Raw genomic sequence first — 20,971 nt, forward strand, 5'->3', positions numbered from 1 at the left:
GTGCCTTTTGTTAGTGCTTAATATGAAACAAGAATTCTTTGTTACAAAATTTGGATTCCTTTCACATGAGGGATTTGCCAAAACATCTTTTCATTTACAGCATTACATTTCCATTTAGAATTTTTATGGATACATTCAGCTTTATTTTAATATAGAAGAAAAGAAGACAGAAAATGAATCTTACCTAGCCTGAAAGAGCATTCTAATTATATGTGATATTTGGATTCTGTCATTTTAATAAGTAGCAGTGGAAGTGAACGTAATTAACAGATGTATATAATTTTGAGAATGCATATGTTTTTAGAAACCTTCTTGAGAGAGAATAGTCATCGTTTATTTTTGACCACTGTTTCTACCATATTCCTATAAGGGGAAAATTATATGAATGTTTTTGAGATATGGTAAGTCCCTTAAAATTTGCAATAAATATCTAGATCATAAATGAAAGCATTCTCACAAGTAAAGTCAGGTAGTCTACTGACTTCTGAACTGTCATTTACTTTTCTGTTTTTATGTAGATGCAATATTCAAAGCTTCATGATTAAATGCAACTGATATGAGAAGGCTGATGCATTTGAAACCAAAGAAAAACAATAATTAAGTGAAATGAAATAAAGGAACAATGCAGAAGTACTGCACTAAAACAAAATAATAATATATATCAGAATATTTCAACCATAGAGAAAATATGTAACTGTGATTATTTCTACATATTACAAATTTTTAAGGGTTTTAATGAGCTAAGAATTTTTGAAGAATATTACATATAAACATTGGTATTAATTTTCTAAATGTTACCAGAAGTTTTTCAATAATTTTTAAGATATACATAGAAAATAAATTTAAAGTCAAGCTTATGTTCTATTTAGAACACTGAAACAGAAATCAGCTCATTTGGAAATGATCAGCTAAAATTTAAGTTATCTTTTAAGTTCCAATAGAAAGAAGAAAAAATTAAGTAGTTTGTTACCATAGCTAAGGTTTAAATGGAATCATCTGTTAGAGGTTCCTAGGTTGAGCTATGCTATAGTTTTAAGTATCAACTCTCTTGTAAAATCAGATCATTTTTTAAAATTTATTTACATTTCCAACTACTGTTTTTGGTTTTTCACTTTTTGTTTTTTGTCTGTCTGTACCTTCTTAAAAACTCCTCTTATTTCCACTTCTGGGTTGTTTTCCTATATCTATCTTCATAATATTCAAATCAGAAATGAGGAATCAGTCAAGAGAGATCAAGTTCATTCTCCTAGGATTGACTGATGACCCACAATGGCAAATTGTGATTTTTATATTTTTCCTCCTAAACTATGTGTTGAGCGTGATTGGGAACTTAACCATCATCCTTCTTACCTTATTAGATCCCCGCCTCAAGACTCCCATGTATTTTTTCCTCCGAAATTTCTCCTTCTTGGAAGCTTCATTGACAACAGTCTGTATTCCCAGATACCTGATAAGCATCATGACTAAAAACAAAATAATTTCCTACAGTAGTTGTGTATCTCAGTTATTCTTTTTCATCTTGTTAGAAATTACAGAATTTTACCTGCTGGCTGCCATGTGTTTTGACCGATATGTAGCAATCTGCAAACCCCTCCATTACCCCATCATTATGAACAACAAAGTGTGTTACCAACTTCTATTCAGCTCATGGACAATTGGCTTTCTGGTTACATTTCCACCAGTGGCCTTGGGATTGACACTGGATTTCTGTGCTTCCAAAGTAATTGATCATTTCATGTGTGACACTTCCCCCTTGCTGCAGCTTTCCTGTACTGACACTCATTTACTGGAATTGATTTCATTTGCTGTAGCTATTGGAATACTTTTGATCACGTTGCCTTTAGTAATTCTTTCCTACACATACATTATCAAGACCATTCTAAAACTCCCCTCTGCTCAGAAAAGAACAAAGGCTTTTTCTACATGTTCTTCTCATATGATTGTAGTCTCCCTTACTTATGGTAGCTGTATCTTTAATTACATAAAACCAACAGCAAAGGAAAGGGTAACTTTATCCAAAGGTGTAACTGTTATTTACACCTCAGTTGCCCCTTTATTAAACCCTTTCATTTATGCTCTCAGAAACCAGCAAGTGAAAGAAGCCTTCAAGGATATACTCCAAAAGATTTTCTCTTTTTTCAAAAAATGAAGAAGAAATTTAAAAATCTTAGCTAAAAGGTAAATAAAAATTTTGACTCATTTTATAAGCTTACTTAATCTATTCTTCAAATAGTCCATCTAATATTTATACCTCATAATATTTAACCACCCCTGTCACCACAATTCATCTTTTTCCTCCTACTCTATGATTAACAGTCCTGTGCTAAAGTATGAGTATTCACTTGAGTTATCAACACAAATGTGAAATTTCTTTCACTCTACAAAACATGGTTCTGACCACCTCAAAAACATGATTTTAAATATATATTCATTATAAAAATTTTAAATAAGTATACAGACATCAATATAATAATATGCACTACTATTGGAACTCTAGGAAGTTCTTCAAATGTCATACAAATGTTTTCAACAAAGCAAGAAAAAAAGGTAGGCTTCAAGTCATAAATAGCTCATATGTTCTAAAATGTAACAGAACTTTATCTGGTATGTCAGTAGACCTGAAAATTTGGAGTGAATAACAATCACACACCTGGTTGGCTTATTTAATAGCAAAGACAATATTCTCATCTTTAAAAATGTCTTTTTTTAAAAGATTTTATTAATTCATTTGACAGAAAGAGAGAAAGAGAGAGAAAGAAAATGAGGATAAAGCAGAGGGAGAGGGAAAAACAAACTCACTTCTGAGCAGGACATTGGGCCGGATGCCAGGACCAGGAGATTATGACCTAAGCTGAAGGCAGATGCTTGACCATGTGAGCCACCGAGGTGCCCCCCTAAAATGTCTTTTTAACTTAGCTGGAGTAAAGTATAGAAACATGGACTACAGGATTTTCTGTTGTCGGTGATTCCTATGAGAGTTTTCTTTTTTGATATAAAAGCTTATGTGAGCAGATTTTTATTTTATTAAGATTATTATGTTAAATTTATTGAGGATGGGTTTTTGGGTGTTAGAGTCAGGAAGACAAGTTAAATGGCTAATACCTCAAACTAAATGAGTTACTTGAGAATTGAAATGCAATAGTGTCAATGAATTTGAAGCTCTGGGAAATGGTTCCATAGATATTAAGAAAACAAACTGAAAAGAATGGTTGAACATTTGGCTATATGGGATAAATGGAAAAAGATTTTCAAAACTAAAATGTAGCTTCCTTAAACCTTCATTCTACCCATTCCTGCACATACTCCCTTATATATTCAATATTTTTAAAGAAGTCAGTATTACTGGTATCTGGTCAGATTAAAAAAAAAAAAGTACCTACAAAGAAATCCATGAAATACATAGAGTTCCATATTGGGTATATTATGCTACCTGAGAATTACGAGTGCAAAAATCATCAAGGTATTTAATTCTGTAACTCCTATCCATGTGACTCTGAGAAGAAAACAATCTAAGTTCATGTTTGTGTTCTGATTTATTTTAGTATTTTAAGCCAACAAGGTAAGCATCTTCTTTTCTAAGGTAACCACAAGGGAATAAGTTCATATATGATATTCAAGCCCCCAAAGCATTTTAGTAAGTTCTTTAAAAACTATTAGACCTTTATTAGATATTGTTTGAGAATATTTTCCTCATTTTTTGTGTTGTCTTTTCATTTTCCTTACAGTTTCCTTTGGTTACAGAACTTTTAATTTTGATGAAGTCAATTTTTTTTTTTTAGTTTTTATTTTGTTGCATGTGCTTTTGGTATATTTAAAACACCATTGCTTAACCCAAAGTTGCAAGGAGGTACACCTACCATTTATTCTAAGAAATTGCTACTTTTGTATGACAATTCAGTCTTTGGTTTCTATGAATTAATGTTTCCATACAGTTTCAGGTAGAGATTAAAGTTACATTTGAATGAAAATAGTTATCACAGCATGATTTGCTGAAAAGGCTATCATTTCCCCATTCAATATCTTGGGACACTTGTTAAAAATCAATTGATCATAAATGTATAGGCTATTATAGGACTCTCACTTTTCTTCCTTTGTGCTATCGGTCAGTTGCAATGCCAGTACCACACTCTCTCTATCACTGTACTTTTATAATAAGTTATAAAATTGGAAAATATAGCTCTTTCAACTTTCTTCCTTTTTCACTATTGTTTTGGCTATTCAGGGTCACTTGCAATTCCATATGAATTTTAGGATCAAATTGTTCACTTACGTAAAAAAAGCAGCTGAAAATTTAATAACAATTATTTTGAATCTGTGGATTAGTTTGGGAACTATTACCATCTAATTCAATGTCGGGTCTACTCTCCAATACATACATAGTTTGTTATTATTTATTTAGGACTTCTTTAATTTCTTTAAAATTTTGTTAATTTCTTGGTACAATGTTGCACTATCCTGGTTAAAATCACTTAAAATAACTCCTATAACTGAACAATAAAAAAGAACAAACACTCAACAAAACATAGACAAGGGACTTAAGAAAGATATACAAACAGGAAAAAAAGCACATGAAAAGATGTCCAAGAACATTACTACCACTTTACAGCCAGTAAAAAATACCACTTTACAGCCAGTAAGACAGTTATAATATGTATTTGTTTGGGTGTCTGCTTGTGTGTGTGTGTGTACATATATCTTGGTTATAAATATCATAAAAAATAACAAGTGCTACTGTACAGAATAACAAGTGATGATGTATAAAATTTGAAACCTTCATACACTGCTAGTGAATAGCCAATGCCTGGCTTCAAAGCTTCAAAGTCTAGGCTAACTCTTTTGCTAAGGCTAAGGCAGCTAGTGACTCTAAATTGAAGCCAATGTTCTCTGACCATTTTGAAAGACCTAGGTCTAAGAATTATGCTAAATCTACTCTTCTGGAATACTACAAATGGAATAACAGAGCCTAGATGGCATCAATTCTGTTTATAAGATGGTTTATTAAAGATTTTAAGCTCACTGTTGAGACTTACTGCTCAGTAAAAGATTCCTTTCAAAATATTGTTGTTCATTGATAATGCACCTGACCATTCCAGAGCTCTTATGGAAATGTACAATATGGTTAATGTTGTTTTCATGACTCTTAACACCACTATTCTGCAGGCCATGAATTAAGGCATAATTCTGACTTTCAAGTCTTATACTTTTAAAAATACATTTCATAAGGCTAGAGATGCCATAGATATGAATTTCTCTGATGGTTCTGGGCAAAGTAAAGAGAAAATTTTCCTGGAAAGGATTTATCACTCTACATACCATACAGAACATTTTTTGAATCATAGGAAATGGTGGAAAAGAATCAATATGAACAGGACTTCAGAAGAAGTTGATTGCAACATATAATATTTATAAATTTTGTCAATTATTGTTCTGTGTAGAAATAATTGAACCCAGACTTTGCTTAGATTCATTTATATTATAACAATGAAAGTGATTCTTGGAAGAATTTTAAGGTATCATTTATTTATTTCTGTGTTAGGGGAATCTTTCCATATTATTTTATTTATTTTTGATTTTCAGCATAACAGTATTCATTATTTTTGCACCACACCCAGTGCTCCATGCAATCCATGCTCTCCATGATACTCACCACCTGGTTCCCCCAACCTCCCACCCCCCGCCTCTTCAGAACCCTCAGATTGTCTTTCAGAGTCTATAGTCTCTGATGGTTCACCTCCCCTTCCAATTTCCCCCAACTCACTTCTCCTCCCTAACTCTCCATGTCCTCCATGCTATTTGTTATGCTCCACAAATAAGTGAAACCATATGATAATTGACTTTCTCTGATTCACTTATTTCGCTCAGCATAATCTCTTCCAGTCCCGTCCATGTTGCTACAAAAGTTGGGTATTTGTCCTTTCTGATGGAGGCATAATACTCCATATTGTATATGGACCACATCTTCCTTATCCATTCGTCCATTGAAGGGCATCTTGGTTCTTTCCACAGTTTGGCGACCATGGCCATTGTTGCTATAAACATTGGGGTACAGATGGCCCTTCTTTTCACTACATATGTATCTTTGGGGTAAATACCCAGGAGTGCAATTGTAGGGTCATAGGGATGTTCTATTTTTTAATTTCTTGAGGAATCTCAACACTGTTCTCCAAAGAGGCTGCACCACCTTGCATTCCCACCAATAGTGGAAGAGGCTTCCCCTTTCTCCACATCCCCCCCAACACATGTTGTTTCCTGTCTTGCTAATTTTGGCCATTCTAACTGGTGTAAGGTGATATCTCAATGTAGTTTTAATTTAAATCTCCCTGATGGCTAGTGATGATGAACATTTTTTTCATGTGTCTGATAGCCATTTGTATGTCTTCATTGGAGAAGTGTATGTCCATATCTTCTGCCCATTTTTTGATATGGTTGCCTGTTTTGTGTGTGTTGAGTTTGAGGAGTTCATTATAGATCCTGGATATCAACCTTTGTCTGTACTGTCATTTGCAAATATCTTCTCCTATTCCGTGGGTTGCCTCTTTGTTTTGTTGACTGTTTCCTTTGCTGTGAAGAAGCTTTTGATTTTGATGAAGTCCCAAAAGTTCATCTTTGCTTTTGTTTCCTTTGCCTTTGGAGACATATCTTGAAAGAAGTTGCTGTGGCTGATATCGAAGAGATTACTGCCTATGTTCTCCTCTAGGATTCTGATGGATTCCTGTCTCACATTGAGTTATTTTATCCATTTGACGTGTATCTTTGTGTACAGTGTAAGAGAATGGTCGAGTTTCATTCTTCTACATATAGCTGTCCAGTTTTCCCAGCACCATTTATTGAAGAGACTGTCTTTTTTCCACTGTATATTTTTTTCCTGTTTTGTTGAATATTATTTGCCCATAGAGTTGAGGGTCCATATCTGGGCTCTCTATTCTGTTCCACTGGTCTATGTGTCTGTTTTTATGCCAGTACCATGCTGTCTTGGTGATCACAGCTTTGTAGTAAAGCTTGAAATCAGGTAACGTGATGCCCCCAATTTTAGTTTTGTTTTTCAACATTTCATTAGAAATTCGGGGTCCTCTTCTGATTCCATACCAATTTTAGGATTATTTGCTCCAGCTCTTTGAAGAATACCGGTGTAATTTTGATTGGAATAGCATTAAAAGTATAGATTACTCTAGGCAGTATAGACATTTTAACAATGTTTATTCTTCCGATCCAAGAGCATGGAATGGCCTTCCATCTTTTTGTGTCTTCTTCAATTTCTTTCATGAGTGTTCTGTAATTCCTCGAGTACAGATCCTTTACGTCTTTGGTTAGGTTGATTCCCAGGTATCTTATGGTTCTTGGTGCTATAGTAAATGGAATCAATTCTCTAATTTCCCTTTCTGTATTTTCATTGTTAGTGTATAAGAAAGCCACTGATTTCTGTACATTGAATTTGTATCCTGCCACATTGCTGAATTGTTGTATAAGTTCTAGTAGTTTGGGAGGGGAGTCTTTTGGGTTTTCCATATAAAGAATCATGTCATCTGCAAAGAGAGAGTTTGACTTCTTTATTACCAATTTGGAGAACTTTTATTTCTCTTTGTTGTCTGATTGCTGTTGCTAGGACTTCTAATACTATGTTGAACAAGGGTGGTGAGAGTGGGCATCCTTGTCGTGTTCCTGATCTCAACAGGAAGGACATAAGCTTTTTCCCATTGAGGATGATATTTGCTGTGGGTCTTTCATAGATAGATTTGATGAGTTTCAGGAATGTTCCCTCTATCCCTATACTTTGAAGCGTTTTCATCAGGAACGGATGCTGGATTTTGTCAAATGCTTTTTCTGTATCAATTGAGAGGACCATGTGGTTCTTCTTCCTTCTCTTAATGATTTGTTCTATCACATTGATTGATTTGCAAATGTTGAACCATCCTTGTAGCCCAGGGATGAATTCCACCTGGTCACGGTGGATAATCTCTTTAATGTTCTGTTGGATCCTGTTTGCTAGGATCTTGTTGAGAATCTTAGCATCCAGTCATCAGTGATATTGGTCTGAAATTCTCCTTTTTGGTAGGGTCTTTGCCTGGTTTGGGGATCAGGGTATTGCTGGCTTCATAGAAAGAGTTAGGGAGTTTTCCTTCTGTTTCAATTTTTTGAAAAAGCTTCAGGAGAATATGTGTTATTTCTTCTTTGAAAGTTTGGTAGAATTCCCCAGGGAATCCATCAGGTCCTGGGCTCTTTTTTCTTGGGATGTTTTTGATCACCACTTCAATCTTGTTACTAGATATTGGTCTATTCAGGTTGTCAATTTCTTCCTGGTTCAATTGTGGGAGTTTATAGTTTTCCAGGAATGCATCCATTTCATCTAGGTTGCTTAGCTTATTGGCATATAACTGTTGATAATAACTTCTGATGATTGTTTCTACTTCTTTGGTGTTTGTTGTGATCTCTCCCTTTTCATTCATAATTTTATGTATTTGAGCTTTCTCTCTTTTATTTTGGATTAATGTCACCAATGGTTTATCGATCTTATTGATTCTCTCAAAAAAGTAGCTTCTAGTTTCATTGATATGTTCTACTGTACCTCTGGTTTCTACCTCATTGATCTCAGCTCTACTCTTGATTATTTCCCTTCTTATGTGTGGAGTTGTTTTGATTTGTAGGTGATTCTCCAGTTCTTTAAGGTGTAGAGACAGCTGCTGTGTTCTGGATTTTTCAATTTTTTTGAGGGAGGCTTGGATGGATATGTATTTCCCCCTTATGACTGCCTTTGCTGTGTCCCATAGGTTTTTGTTTGAAGGGTCTTCATTATCATTGCTGTCCATGAATTGTTTCAGTTCTTCCTTTATCTCCTGGTTGATCCAAGCATTCTTAAGCAAGGTGGTCTTTAGCTTCCAGGTGTTTGATTTCCTTCTGAACTTTTCCTTGTGATTGAGCTCCAGTTTCAAAGCACTGTGATCTGAGAATGTGCAGGGAATAATCTCAGTCTTTTTGTATCGGTTGAGTCCTGATTTGTGACCCAGTGTGTGGTCTATTCTTGAGAAGATTCCATGTGCACTTGTGAAGAATGAGTATTCTATTGTTTTAGGGTTGAATGTTCTGTATATATCTATGAGGTCCATCTGGTCCAATGTGTCATGCAATGCTCTTGTTTCGTTATTGATTTTCTGCTTTGATGATCTATTTCTGAGATAGGCATGTTAAGATCTCCAACGATTAGTGTATTCATATCAATATGACTCTTTATCCTGATTAACAGTTTTCTTATGTAATTGGCTGCTCCCATATTGGGGGCATAGATATTTACAATTGTTAGATCATCTTGGTGGATAGTCCCTTTAAGAATGATGTAGTGTCCTTCTGTATCTCTGATGACAGTCTTTAGTTTAAAATCTAATTTGTCTGATAGGAGAATCGCTACCCCAGCCTTCTTTTGAGGCCCATTGGCATGAAAGATGCTTCTCCATCCCTTCACTTTCAGTCTGGGTGTATCTTTAGGTTCAAAATGGGTCTCTTGTAGACAACATATGGATGGGTCATGTCGTTTTATCCAGTCTGCAACCCTGTGCCGTTTTATGGGCGCATTTAGGCCATTCACATTGAGGGTGATTATGGATAGATACGTTTTTATTGACATTGTGTTACCTTTGAAGTCTTTCTGTAGATTGTCTCTATATTTCTGTTCAATGCTATTCTTGTGCTTTTTCCACCTTTAAAGAAGGCCCCTGAATATTTCCTGCAGTATCGGCTTGGTGGTTGCATAGTCTTTTAAGCCTTACCGGTCCTGGAAACTCTTTATCTCTCCATCCATTTTGAATGTCAGTCTTGCTGGATAAAGTATTCTTGGCCGCATGTTCTTCTCATTCAGTGCCCTGAATATATCTTGCCAGCCCTTTCTGGCTTGCCAGGTCTCTGTGGACAGGTCTGACGTTATTCTGATGGGCTTTCCTCTGTAAGTAAGGATCTTTGTCCTAGCTGCTTTCAAGAGGTTTTGCCTACAACTATAATTCTTCATTCTTACTATTAGGTGTCTCAAGGGCTTTTGAGAATCTGTAATCTTCGGGGGAAACCTTTTGGCCTCTAGTACATGAACGCTGGTTCCATTCACAAGATTTGGAAAATTTTCATGAAGAACTTGTTCCACTATATTTCTAGACTTCTTTCTTTCTCCTCCCCTTCAGGGATTCCAATAATTCTGACGTTGGAACGTTTCATGGCATCATTTATTTTCCTGATTCTGTTTTCGTGGCTTCTAAGCTATTTGTTCCAGGCTTCCTCCTGATCCTTTCTCTCTATCTGTTTGTCCTCCAGATCACTAATTCTATCTTCTGACTCAGTTACTCTCGCGTTGAGAGAATTTAGATTAGATTGGAACTCATTGAGAGAATTGTGAAGCTCATCCCTGGTAGCTTTCAGCTCTTCCCTAATATTGAAAACATGATCTCTGGTCGTTTTCAGTTTGGCCCTAATTAATTCTGTTTGGTCACCCATGGCTTTCTCCAACCTAGCTATTGCTTGGATAATTGTTAACCTGAATTCTCTTTCCAAAATATTGTCTATGTTGATAACAGTTAGCTCTGTTGCAGAAGGTCCATCCTCTGTATATTTATTCTGTTGGGCATTCCTCCTCCTAGTCATTTTGGTGAGAGATGTCTGAACGTGTGTAGCTGGGTGTATCGACTGTGGTGCAGTCAAGGTTCACCCCGGAATGCTTCTGATCAACCAGGGTTCCCCATCCAAATGAGAGGAAAAAGAAAAGGAAAAGAAAAAAAGAGAAGGAGAGAGACAGGAAAGAAAGGTGAGATAAAAGAGAAGGTTCAGCCCAAATGGGCCCCAAGGTAAGATTTATGAAGTATACAAACAGACACAGATAAACAAAAAGACTGATAAAAGTATATGACAAAGAGAAAAATATATATATATATGCAAATAAAGGAAGAACCTCGTCAAAAAGAACCCTGAGTGTAAGATTTATATACTACCAGTACAAACACAAAAACACAGAAATACTGGTGGAAGAAAAAGATGGGAGAGTGGTTGTAAATTCTCAGTGTGGGTGAGGAAGGTTGTTTTGATTCTTCCTGGATGTATCTTGATATATTTGTTAAAGGAGTCAACTTTCCTAAAATAATGGGGGATTAGGAATTGTTTTACCTATAGGAGTGGCAAAGATTGGGGGAAGGGGATTACCTTGAAGTTTAACTCTATATGAATATTAGAAAATAAAAATTAAATAAAGGAATAAACTAGATTAAACTAAACTAAAATTAAAAAAAAGAAATTTAAAAGATAAAAATTCAAGGAAAATACAGGTGTATGTATCAAAAAGTTTAGGTTAGAAGGTTTTTATGGAATTTGATGTATTGGACATCTCACTGTGATGGTAAATAGGTTAAAAATTATTTATATAATAATAAAAAATTAACTATATAAAAATGAGCCAGAATAGTAGGATCGAATTAATAATAAAAATTGTCCTATGAAGTAGTGGTGGTTGTTCCCTTTTTTTTTTTTTTCCTTTCCTGGTTGGTTTTCTGGGGGAGGGGCCTGCCATGTGGGTTTTCAGTCAATGATGTTCTCTCAGTTAATTCCTCCAGACCCCCTCAAGGGGGTGGGTTCTGAGGAAACTGTTTTTTCTCAGGCTTTTGTTCTCTGGAGGTTTTTATATTTGTTCACTTTTGTTTTTCTCTCTTGCCTTGACTGCTTTTGATGGTTTTTGTAGGTTTAGAGGGAAGCAAACTGCACCCTGACTCCCTCTCAGAGAGAAGCCTCAGTCTGGCTGCAGAGCCCAAATAAATCCTCCCTTTGCGGCTGGCAAAGCAGGTTCCCAGTCCTGGTCCCTGGGGACTCAGGATTTTTTGCTTGTACTCAAAAGCATGGCAGCAGCAGCTGTCTGGGCAGCTCCAGACTGCCAGAGAAGGTCCAAGCAGCAATCGCACACTGAGATTTTCCCGCTGGCCTGGGCTGGGAGTGCCTGGTCTTTCCTGTCCAAGAGCACCTGGCTGTCATTTGTGTGCACCTCTCTCAGTAAAGGGCGCGGGGTCCGCCTCAGACTCTGATGGCATGGGAGGGCACTTGCGTGGGGACTGCAAAAAAGGCTGTGCTTCTGTTGGCTGGCAAGGCTCCCAGCCCCTCATGGGTGCTGGGCGCCAACCACTCTCAGGTGTGCTGGTGGTTCAGTGACTGAGACCTGGTTTCTCTGCCACACTCTCTCTGGCTCTGCGCCAGGGGTAGCTGTCCTGGGTCGGGACTTAAGCCCTGACCCTAAAGACCCTAACACTCTGATTCCCACAATTTCCCCCTGGTGATCTTTTGCTCTTTTGAGTGCTTTCTACCAGACTCCCGAGTTAATGCTTGACCCCTTTCCAAGGGGTCGCCTCTGGTGGCTCCCTCCCCCTTTTGTTTATCTTCTAAAAAGATAGTCTGACTTTCCCACTCTGCTTTACCTGCCCACTGGCATCTTCTGCTCCAGTAGAGATCCAGACATGTATAATTCTGATCTCGGGCTGATTTCGTGGGTGATCGGAGTTCTTTGGAAGGTATTCAGCTCACTTTAGGGTGCAGGTTAAAAGGGTGCCTCCTCCTACTTCCCCACCATCTTGTCTCCCCTCCAGTCTTTCCATATTTTAAACCATTTATAAATTAAAGATTTCTGATACATTCTAGTTGTGTCAATGTAAAAAAATGTATTATGTCTTACATAAAAGCAAATATAATTATTTAAATCCAACAAATCTGTTCAACTATTGACAAAGCATATATAGAATATCTGCATTATACTTAATAATTTATTTGGCCTCTTCCCAGCCATTCCTTCTGGTTTCCATGCCTGCTAGTGGATTCAGATAAATACAGATGTCTTTTGGTCACAGAAATCACTTTTCCTTTTCTGGAAGTTCTTATAAAAGAAATCACTAATTGGGAATGTTGAAGTCTGTTTCTCTTGCTCAGCCATATTTTGGAGATTCACCTATTTTATTGTTTGCATCCGTAAGTTCTTTCCTTTTTGCTCATGCAATTTGACCAAATCTACATTTAGCATATCTGGCTTAGCATATTCAGAATCTCTGTCATCCTTCTGTCTTAGCAGGCTTTCCCTCCCCAGTTCCCACACATTGGTGTTCTTATTCTCTGAGTAATCTCTCCACAAGACAGAATCATTTGATTTGATGAGTGTAATATCAAGTACACACCATATTCTGAAATGCCAATCCCTAAAAGCCTGTGTCCTCCCAAACTGTCCTTCTGAAATAAATGTCTGCCAAAGGAAAATTAACTGGGGCAGGGAGGTTCGTCCCCTATGCCTTGGTGACTCTACTCCTCAATTCCCAGTCTCCATGGCAGTTGGAATTACAGAATTACAGGAATTGCTTTAGAGAAAAGTTAGAAGGATACATGAAGAGGAACACCATTCACCATTTTGTTTATCCCAACTGCTAACTAACATCTTCTGCTCTTCTTTTTGATGCAGCATGTTGCAAGACTCAACCTACTTTTCTCCTTTGTGTTAGTAGCTACTTGATCTTTTTGGGTTTACACCCACAAAGAGTTGCTGTGGAATAATACACTGTCTTGCCTCCTGTCTTCGCTAACATCTCATGAATCAGTATATTTGGTTTAAGGCTATACTGCCAGTTATATATGGAATCACAAAATGTTGTAATTATAAGAAATCATAAATTTGCAAATTCTTACAGCATGGATCACTTGTCAGTCAGGATTCAAGTGAAGGTAGGATTTCTGTAAGTCCTTTGGAAAGAAAGACGATATTGGAGGAATTTTAGCCTTTAAAAATAATGAAAGAGATACTTTCCTCAAAACTTTCCTCAAAGTTTTCCTTCGAGGACCAGAGAGAATGTTGAGGAGACTAATACCAAACTATGTTGAAGCCCTGAGAGAATGCTTCAAAAAAGCTTAATGGGAAATCATAGTGACTCAGTTATTTCTGAGAAAGCATCTACTAATAGCATTAGCAATAAAGTTGGTAGTTTTCAAGTTCTTTTGAAAATCCACTATGAATCTAGGTTATATGCAACAATCTGGGTACAAAGTGGAAAGCAATATCCTCTGCTTCCCTTCCAACCTCCAAATTTTTCACCAAGTCCTACCACTGACAAATCATAAATTAGAAAAATAGAGGGAGGGAACTCTCAGAAATAGCATTCCAGTTTTCTCCACAGCACTGAGAACAACTGAGAATATAATGTGATGTTCAGTTGGCAACAGACAGTTCAATGCAGATACTTTGAAAATAAGCAAAAAAAGGAGTCTCAGAAATTGCAAATGAGTGTTTTTTTCACTGGCTCTACCAAAATGTGATATCAATATTGGGGGCAATGTAGCAGAAATGAGATGCAGACCCCCGGTGTCTCAATCAATTAAGCATCCAACTCTTGGTTTTAGTTCAGGTCATGATCCAATGGGTCCTGGGATCAATCCCCCTAGGATCTGCTCTCAGTGGGGAGACTGCTTGAAGATCCTCCCTGTCTGTGCTTCCCCCCACCTGTGCTCTCCCTTCCCCTCCATCTTTCTAAATTAAATAAATAAATCTTTAAAAAGAAAAAAAGATGAAGAGAAGAGATTTGTCTTGCACCCTCTTGTTCAATTTACCCCCACTATGTAGGACACTGTCAAGATCCTGACATTATGAATGCTTAAATGCATGTAACCCTCTCATGTTATTTCTAATACATTTGGCACTCTGGTTGAAAATTACATTACATTACAGGATAAAATATATCCTATATATAGGATATATTCAAGAACTTCTCTTGAAGGAAAGAAGGAGAAGAAAAGTGAAAAAGTTGGTAACAAATTATATTATTAATAAGTAGTGTAACTGGGACCTATCCCTTGATTTCTTTCTGCTGATTCATTATTGGTTTCTAGAAGTGCAAGGGTTTTGGACATTGATTTTGTGTTCTTTATCCTGAGACTTTGTGTATGAATTCTAGGAATTTGTGTATCAGTTCTAGGAAGTTTTTCATAGGCTCTTTCAGGTTTTGTACATAGAGTGTCTTGTCATCTGTGACTAGAGAAAGTTTTACTTCTCCCTTGCAGATTTCAATTCCTTTTATTTCTCATGTTGTCTGATTCCTGTGGATAGGATTTCCAGTACTATGTTAAATGAAAGTAGTGAGAGTGGACATTCCTTCTTGCTCCTAACTGTAGAGGAAAAGCTCTCAGTTTCTCCCCACTTAGGATGATATTAGCTGTAGATTTTTCATATATGGCCTTTATTAATTTGAGATATGTTCCCTTTAAATCTCATTTGTTGGATTCACACTTAAATAACCACATGTGTAACATGAAACTTATTCTAGCAAGAATGACACTCATTAACAATTAAAATACATTTACTACTATGAAGATGTAACACAGGGAATTAAATACGTTTGAGAAAACCAGAGAATCAAGAAGACTGCATTAAAGGGTACAATTTAACTAATATTAACAAAAACAAATGAACAAACAAACAGACAAAAAGCAGAAACAGACCATAAATACAAACAACAAATATGTGGTTGCCAGAGGGGGGAGGGTACAAAATAGCTGAAGAAAATTTAGAGGTACAGGCTTCCAGTTATGGAATAAATGAGTCACAGGAATAAAACATACAGTACAAAGAATACAGCCAATCCTATTGTGATAGGATTGGTAATAGATCATAACTATACTGTGGTCAACATAGCATAATGTATATTATGCAACATAGCATAATGTATATTATTGTCTATTCCTTATGCTTTCCTCCTGAAACTCATATAACAATGTAACTAATGTACTAATATAACTAATAGTTGTGTGTCAGTTATACTTAATATAAACAAACAAATAAATTAGCATTGATAAGTGATTAGAAGTGAGTTGGTATGTCAAGAAAACAACTTTCAGCAAGGAAAATAACATATGTGAGAGTGAATGGCTTTCATTTATGATTTCACTTAATCTTTATAATATCCTATGAGTTAAGAGTATTAGCCCTCTCATGTTATGACTACAGAAATTGATAGAAAGATTGAATAGATTTTGCAAGTTGAATAAATTTTTCAATATTAAAAATCATTGGGTCTCCTTAACCTCAAAAGCTAGGAAATGTGATCTGGTCTTTATAATTCATTATGTGAATTGTGGCTTCATTTTTGTCTCTCTGTTTATAAATGTGGAAATGATTTCTAACATCTGTGATGGCTAGGATACAATGAAAAGGGCTTATTCTTGTCCGTGGGAAGGAAATTTTGAAGTATCTATCAAAATGTGGTACTCATAAATATTTTATTCTTGTAGTTGTGTAAATGCAGATGAATGCATAAAAATGGACTTAGCATTTTAGCTTATGATGTGAAATTGGCAGGAAGCTAAGCCCCTGAATCCCAACAAATAATAGAATTATGAAATTTTTGAAGTTTCCTCTAGTAGTCTATGAATTTGTTTTAAAAGAATGAGTCCCAGCTCATTCTAGGAATAATACCCATTACATATTGTTAACAGAAAAAAAAAAAGTGGGGGGGTTTCTGAATATTTTCTTTAGCAAAATTGTATTAATGGATTAAAAAATTTGGGCTCCCATTATGTGGGACTGCATATGACTGTGTATGACTGTGTATTGACTGTATATGAAATTTTTGATAGAATGTACTATAAATATTTGATACCTGTTAATTTGAAGATTTAAGGGCAAATGGAGGATGACTTAGTCATTCCATCTGTCATTATATACCACTGATATGGTAATTGATTCTCTGACACTTATTTCTCATGGCATTAAGTCTATATAACTCTTAACACTAAAAACTTAAAAACTGAATTTCAAATACCCTTCTGATTTTTAAAAAATATTACAGTTTTTTCTTGAATCATTCATTCTTCTTTGTGCTGATAGGGATGTATAAATGAATAAAACCTGAGTGTTACCCTCAATGAAATTTTGGAGCTCAGCTTTGTATTTAATGAACCCAAAAGGAATTGAGAATAAATTATCTACTGAGTGAGGACCGAGTGCCACAAGCATACTAGAAAAACTCAATATAAACAAAGGGGCAACTAAGTTGATTGGATACGTTGGTAGGTACACTTTTGCTTTTATCTCACTATATTGCTTTGCTTTCTGGAATGTGTACATCATGACATCACTATACCTCTTGGGCCTATCCTGGCCTTTCTTTATTCTTTATTCATTTCTTTATTCTGTCCTTTCATTCACTTATATAGTGAATAGAGAAGGTAAATTTGTTTCACCTTTTAATAGTTTTCAATCCTCATCTTACCCAGAGAACTTTGAAGTGGTTTACATTTCAGTCATGAAGCAGTTCCCTGGAATTTTACATAATTTTACATAAAAAATCCCTGGAAATTTACATGAAGACTCTTAGGGTTACAATAGTAGCTTTTTAGAATTTAGGTCAACAATAGTTATGATTATATAGAAAGAGAAAAGAGAAAAAGAAAAAGTCTTTAATTAAAGGAGAGGTTGTAGAAAACTCAACAACAATCAATCCACACAATCAAGCCTGTATTTTCTATGTGCGGAGCATTTATGTAAGAGAGGAAGGGTGAATTCCTGACAAAAAGTCTTTAGAAGTAGCTTATGAATGCATTGATTCTCACATTTTGAGTAAATTAAGAAAATATGTGATTATATTTCTGTCTGGAATCATTGGCATATCATAAATTAAGTATGTTCTGTATTTGCTAATAAATATACTTTTATCTTTCTCCCATTCCAAAGGTTATTTTTTTGGGATACATTGCAATGATCCCCTAATTATCACTTTAATTTATTATTTCTAATTTTTGTTTATTTTTTGTTGTTTTGGTTTTTATTTTGATTTTTTTATTTAAATTCAATTAATTAACACATAATGTATTATTTGTTTCAGGGATATAGGTCTGTGATTCAGTCTTATATAATACCCTATGCTTATATAATACCCAATGTCCATCACCAAGTAATCCCATCCTGCCACCCCCCTCCTCTCCAGCAACCCCCAATTTGTTTCCTTAATATTAAGAGTCTCTTATGGTTTGTCTCCCTCTCTGGTTTCTTCTTGTTTCACTTTTTCTTCTCTTCCCCTATGAACCTCTGTCTTGTTTCTTAAATTCCACATATCAGTGAGATCATATGATGATTGTCTCTCTCTGACTGACTTATTTCATTTAGCATAATACCATCTAGTTCCATTCATGTTGCTGCAACTGGAAATATTTCATTTTTTGATGTCTTTGTAATATTCCACCATATAACATTTGACATCTTCTTTATCCATTCATCTGTTGAAGACATCTGGGCTATTTCCACAGTTTGGCTATTGTGGACACTGCTGCTATAAATATTGAGGTGCAGGTACCCCTTCAGATCACTACCTTTGTATCTTTGGGGTAAATACCCAAAAGTGAAATTGTTGAGTCATAGGGTAGCTCCTTTTTCAACTTTTTGAGGGATTTCCATACTGTTTTCCAGAGCGGCTACACCAGTCTGCAGTGTAGGAGTGTTCCCCTTTCTTGGTATCCTCACCAACATCTCTTGTTTCCTGGCTTGTTAATTTAGCCATTCTGAATGGTGTGAGGTGGTATCTCATTGTGGTTCTGATTTGCATTTCCCTGATGCCAAGTGATGTGGAGCACTTTTTCATGTGTCTGTTGGCCATTTGTACGCCTTCTTTGCAGAAATGTCTGTTCATGTCTTCTGCCCATTTCTTGACTGTTGCTCCTTGGGTGTTGATTTTGTTAGATCCTTTATAGATTTTGGAAACGAACCCTTTACCTGATTTGTTACTTGCAAATACCTGCTTTCATTCTGTCAGTTGCCTTTTGATTTTGTTGACTGTTTTTTTTTTGTTGTGCAAAAGCTTCTGATCTTGATGAAGTCCCAATAGTTCATTTTTGCCTTTGTTTCCCTTGCCTTTGGAGATATGACTAGCAAGAAGTTGTTGCTGTCAAGGTTGAAGAGGTTGCTACCTGTGTTCTCCTCTAGGATTTTGATGGACTTCTGTCTCACACTGAGGTCTTTCATCCATTTTGAGTCTATTTTTGTGTATGGTGCAAGGAAATGGTCCATTTTCATTCTTCTCTATGTGGCTGTCCAATTTTCCCAGCACCATTTGTTGAAGAGACTGTCCTTTTTTGGTTGTATGTTCTTTCCTGTTTTGTCAAAGATTAGTTGACCATAGAGATGGGGGTTCATTTCTGGGTTCTCTAGCATGTTCCTTGATCTGTTTTCTGCCAGTACCATACTGTTTTGATGATTACAGCTTTGTAATAGAGCATGGCATCAAGAATTGTTTTGCCAGAGCTGTGGTTTTCTTTTGCAATATTCCTTTGGCTATCTGGGGTCTTTTCTGGTTTCATACAAATTTTTGGATTATTTTCTCCAATTCTGTGAAAAAAGTTGATGGTATTTTGATAGGGATTTCATTGACTGTGTAGATTGTTCTAGGTCGCACAGGCATTTTAACATAATTTGTTCTTCCAATAGCAGGGAATGTTTTTGCAATTCTTTGTGTCTTTCTCAATTTCTTTCAGGAGTATTCTATAGTTTTCTGAGTACAGATTCTTTGCCTCTTTGGTTAGGTTTATTCCTAGGTTTCTTATGGTTAGGGGTGCAATTGTAAATGGGATCAATTCCTTACTTTCTCTCTCTCTCTCCTGTCTCATTACTGCTATGTAGAAATGGAACTGATTTCTGTACATTAATTTTATATCCTGCCACATTGCTGAATTACTGTATGAGTTGTAGCAATTTTGGGGTAGAGTCTTTGCAGATGACATGATACTCTATGTGGAAAACCCAAAAGAGTGAGCATTTTGATATTTCACTTTTTTCAAAATATGTGTCTATTTCTAAAGGAAGACAATGCAGATCATCAGAAAAAAAAAATTTAAAACCGGAAAATAAGGCACAATACAGCACTGACACTTATCACCTACTCACTTGACCAGTTCATGTTATAAAATAAAGATCAGCAAATATTAGGAACTTATAGGACAAAGGAAATTCTGGTTACTAAGATTAAAAAGAGAACAACACAGGTGAAAGCCATATAGACTAATTTTCCAATTTGTGTTTTCTATAAAGTAAATCTTAGAATTTTCTTTATTCTACCTATTTATTCTAGAAAGAGGCAATGAGATATGTTGGAATTTAAAAACTCCTTTATGAATTCCTTCTTGTTCTCAAACAAATTTAAGATTGAAAAGACCAAGTGAACATAGTTGCAAAACAAAATTGTGTTAATTTACAAAAAGAACATTAAAATGATAAAAATAGATCAATATGTAATATGAACTATATTATTGATATAGGTCTATCTATGTGAGTGTCAATTAGTGTCTCTGGCTTCACTAGTGTTTCCCATAAATTAGGACGTTTACTTTTATTTACAAACAAGATAATTCTAATCTTATATTTTCGTGATTGGAAACACATTTATTTCTGCAGAGCATATTAAAAAGAATGCACCTTAAGAATAAAATAATTAAGCTATTCGTAAGGTCTCTAATTGTGTTGAGCCTTTAATTTCCATCAAAGCCTTACAAAACAAGAAAGTATTTTAAAGGCCTCAAAATTAGATATTTCACTCCTAAGAGCATACAATCTTGGAAACTGGAACATGGTGTCTCAATATACAAATCCAAATATAATTACTGTGTTGCTGTAGAAACATAATTAAGAGAGCTACTGCAAATATTGACAATTTGGGTACAGGTACAGGTCTTACATAAAGGCACTCAAAAGGGGAACTTTAACATAGAACTGTGAATACGATTTTCCTTATCAAGAGAGGTTGCGTAAATTATATGTGACAGACTGAGTGTATTTTGCAAAAATGCACATAGGAAAAAGTTCCATTGCTTCATTTATTTGGACTACTAATATGAACATTAAAATTTTTAAATCTTCAATTCCTTTACTATTAAAATACTCTTTTTTTTTTTTTTTTGGTCTTGTTTCTCAATAGTAGAGTAGACTTTGCTTAAAGAAAATAAAAGCAGC

General features: G+C 35.5%; 1 protein-coding gene across 1 annotated transcript; it reads left to right on the forward strand.

The window, feature by feature from the left end:
• The first annotated feature begins 1,207 nt into the window (after positions 1–1,207).
• Positions 1,208–2,149, forward strand: LOC101684632 (olfactory receptor 6C6-like). The gene has a single exon (XM_004781551.3). It carries the CDS (start codon positions 1,211–1,213, stop codon positions 2,147–2,149), a length of 939 nt encoding a protein of 312 aa, XP_004781608.3. The 5' UTR covers positions 1,208–1,210.
• The last annotated feature ends 18,822 nt before the right edge of the window (positions 2,150–20,971 follow it).

The sequence above is a fragment of the Mustela putorius genome, unplaced genomic scaffold (assembly GCF_011764305.1).
Source record: "Mustela putorius furo isolate JIRA1106 unplaced genomic scaffold, ASM1176430v1.1 tig00003988_pilon_pilon_pilon, whole genome shotgun sequence".
NCBI classification, from domain to species: domain Eukaryota; kingdom Metazoa; phylum Chordata; class Mammalia; order Carnivora; family Mustelidae; genus Mustela; species Mustela putorius.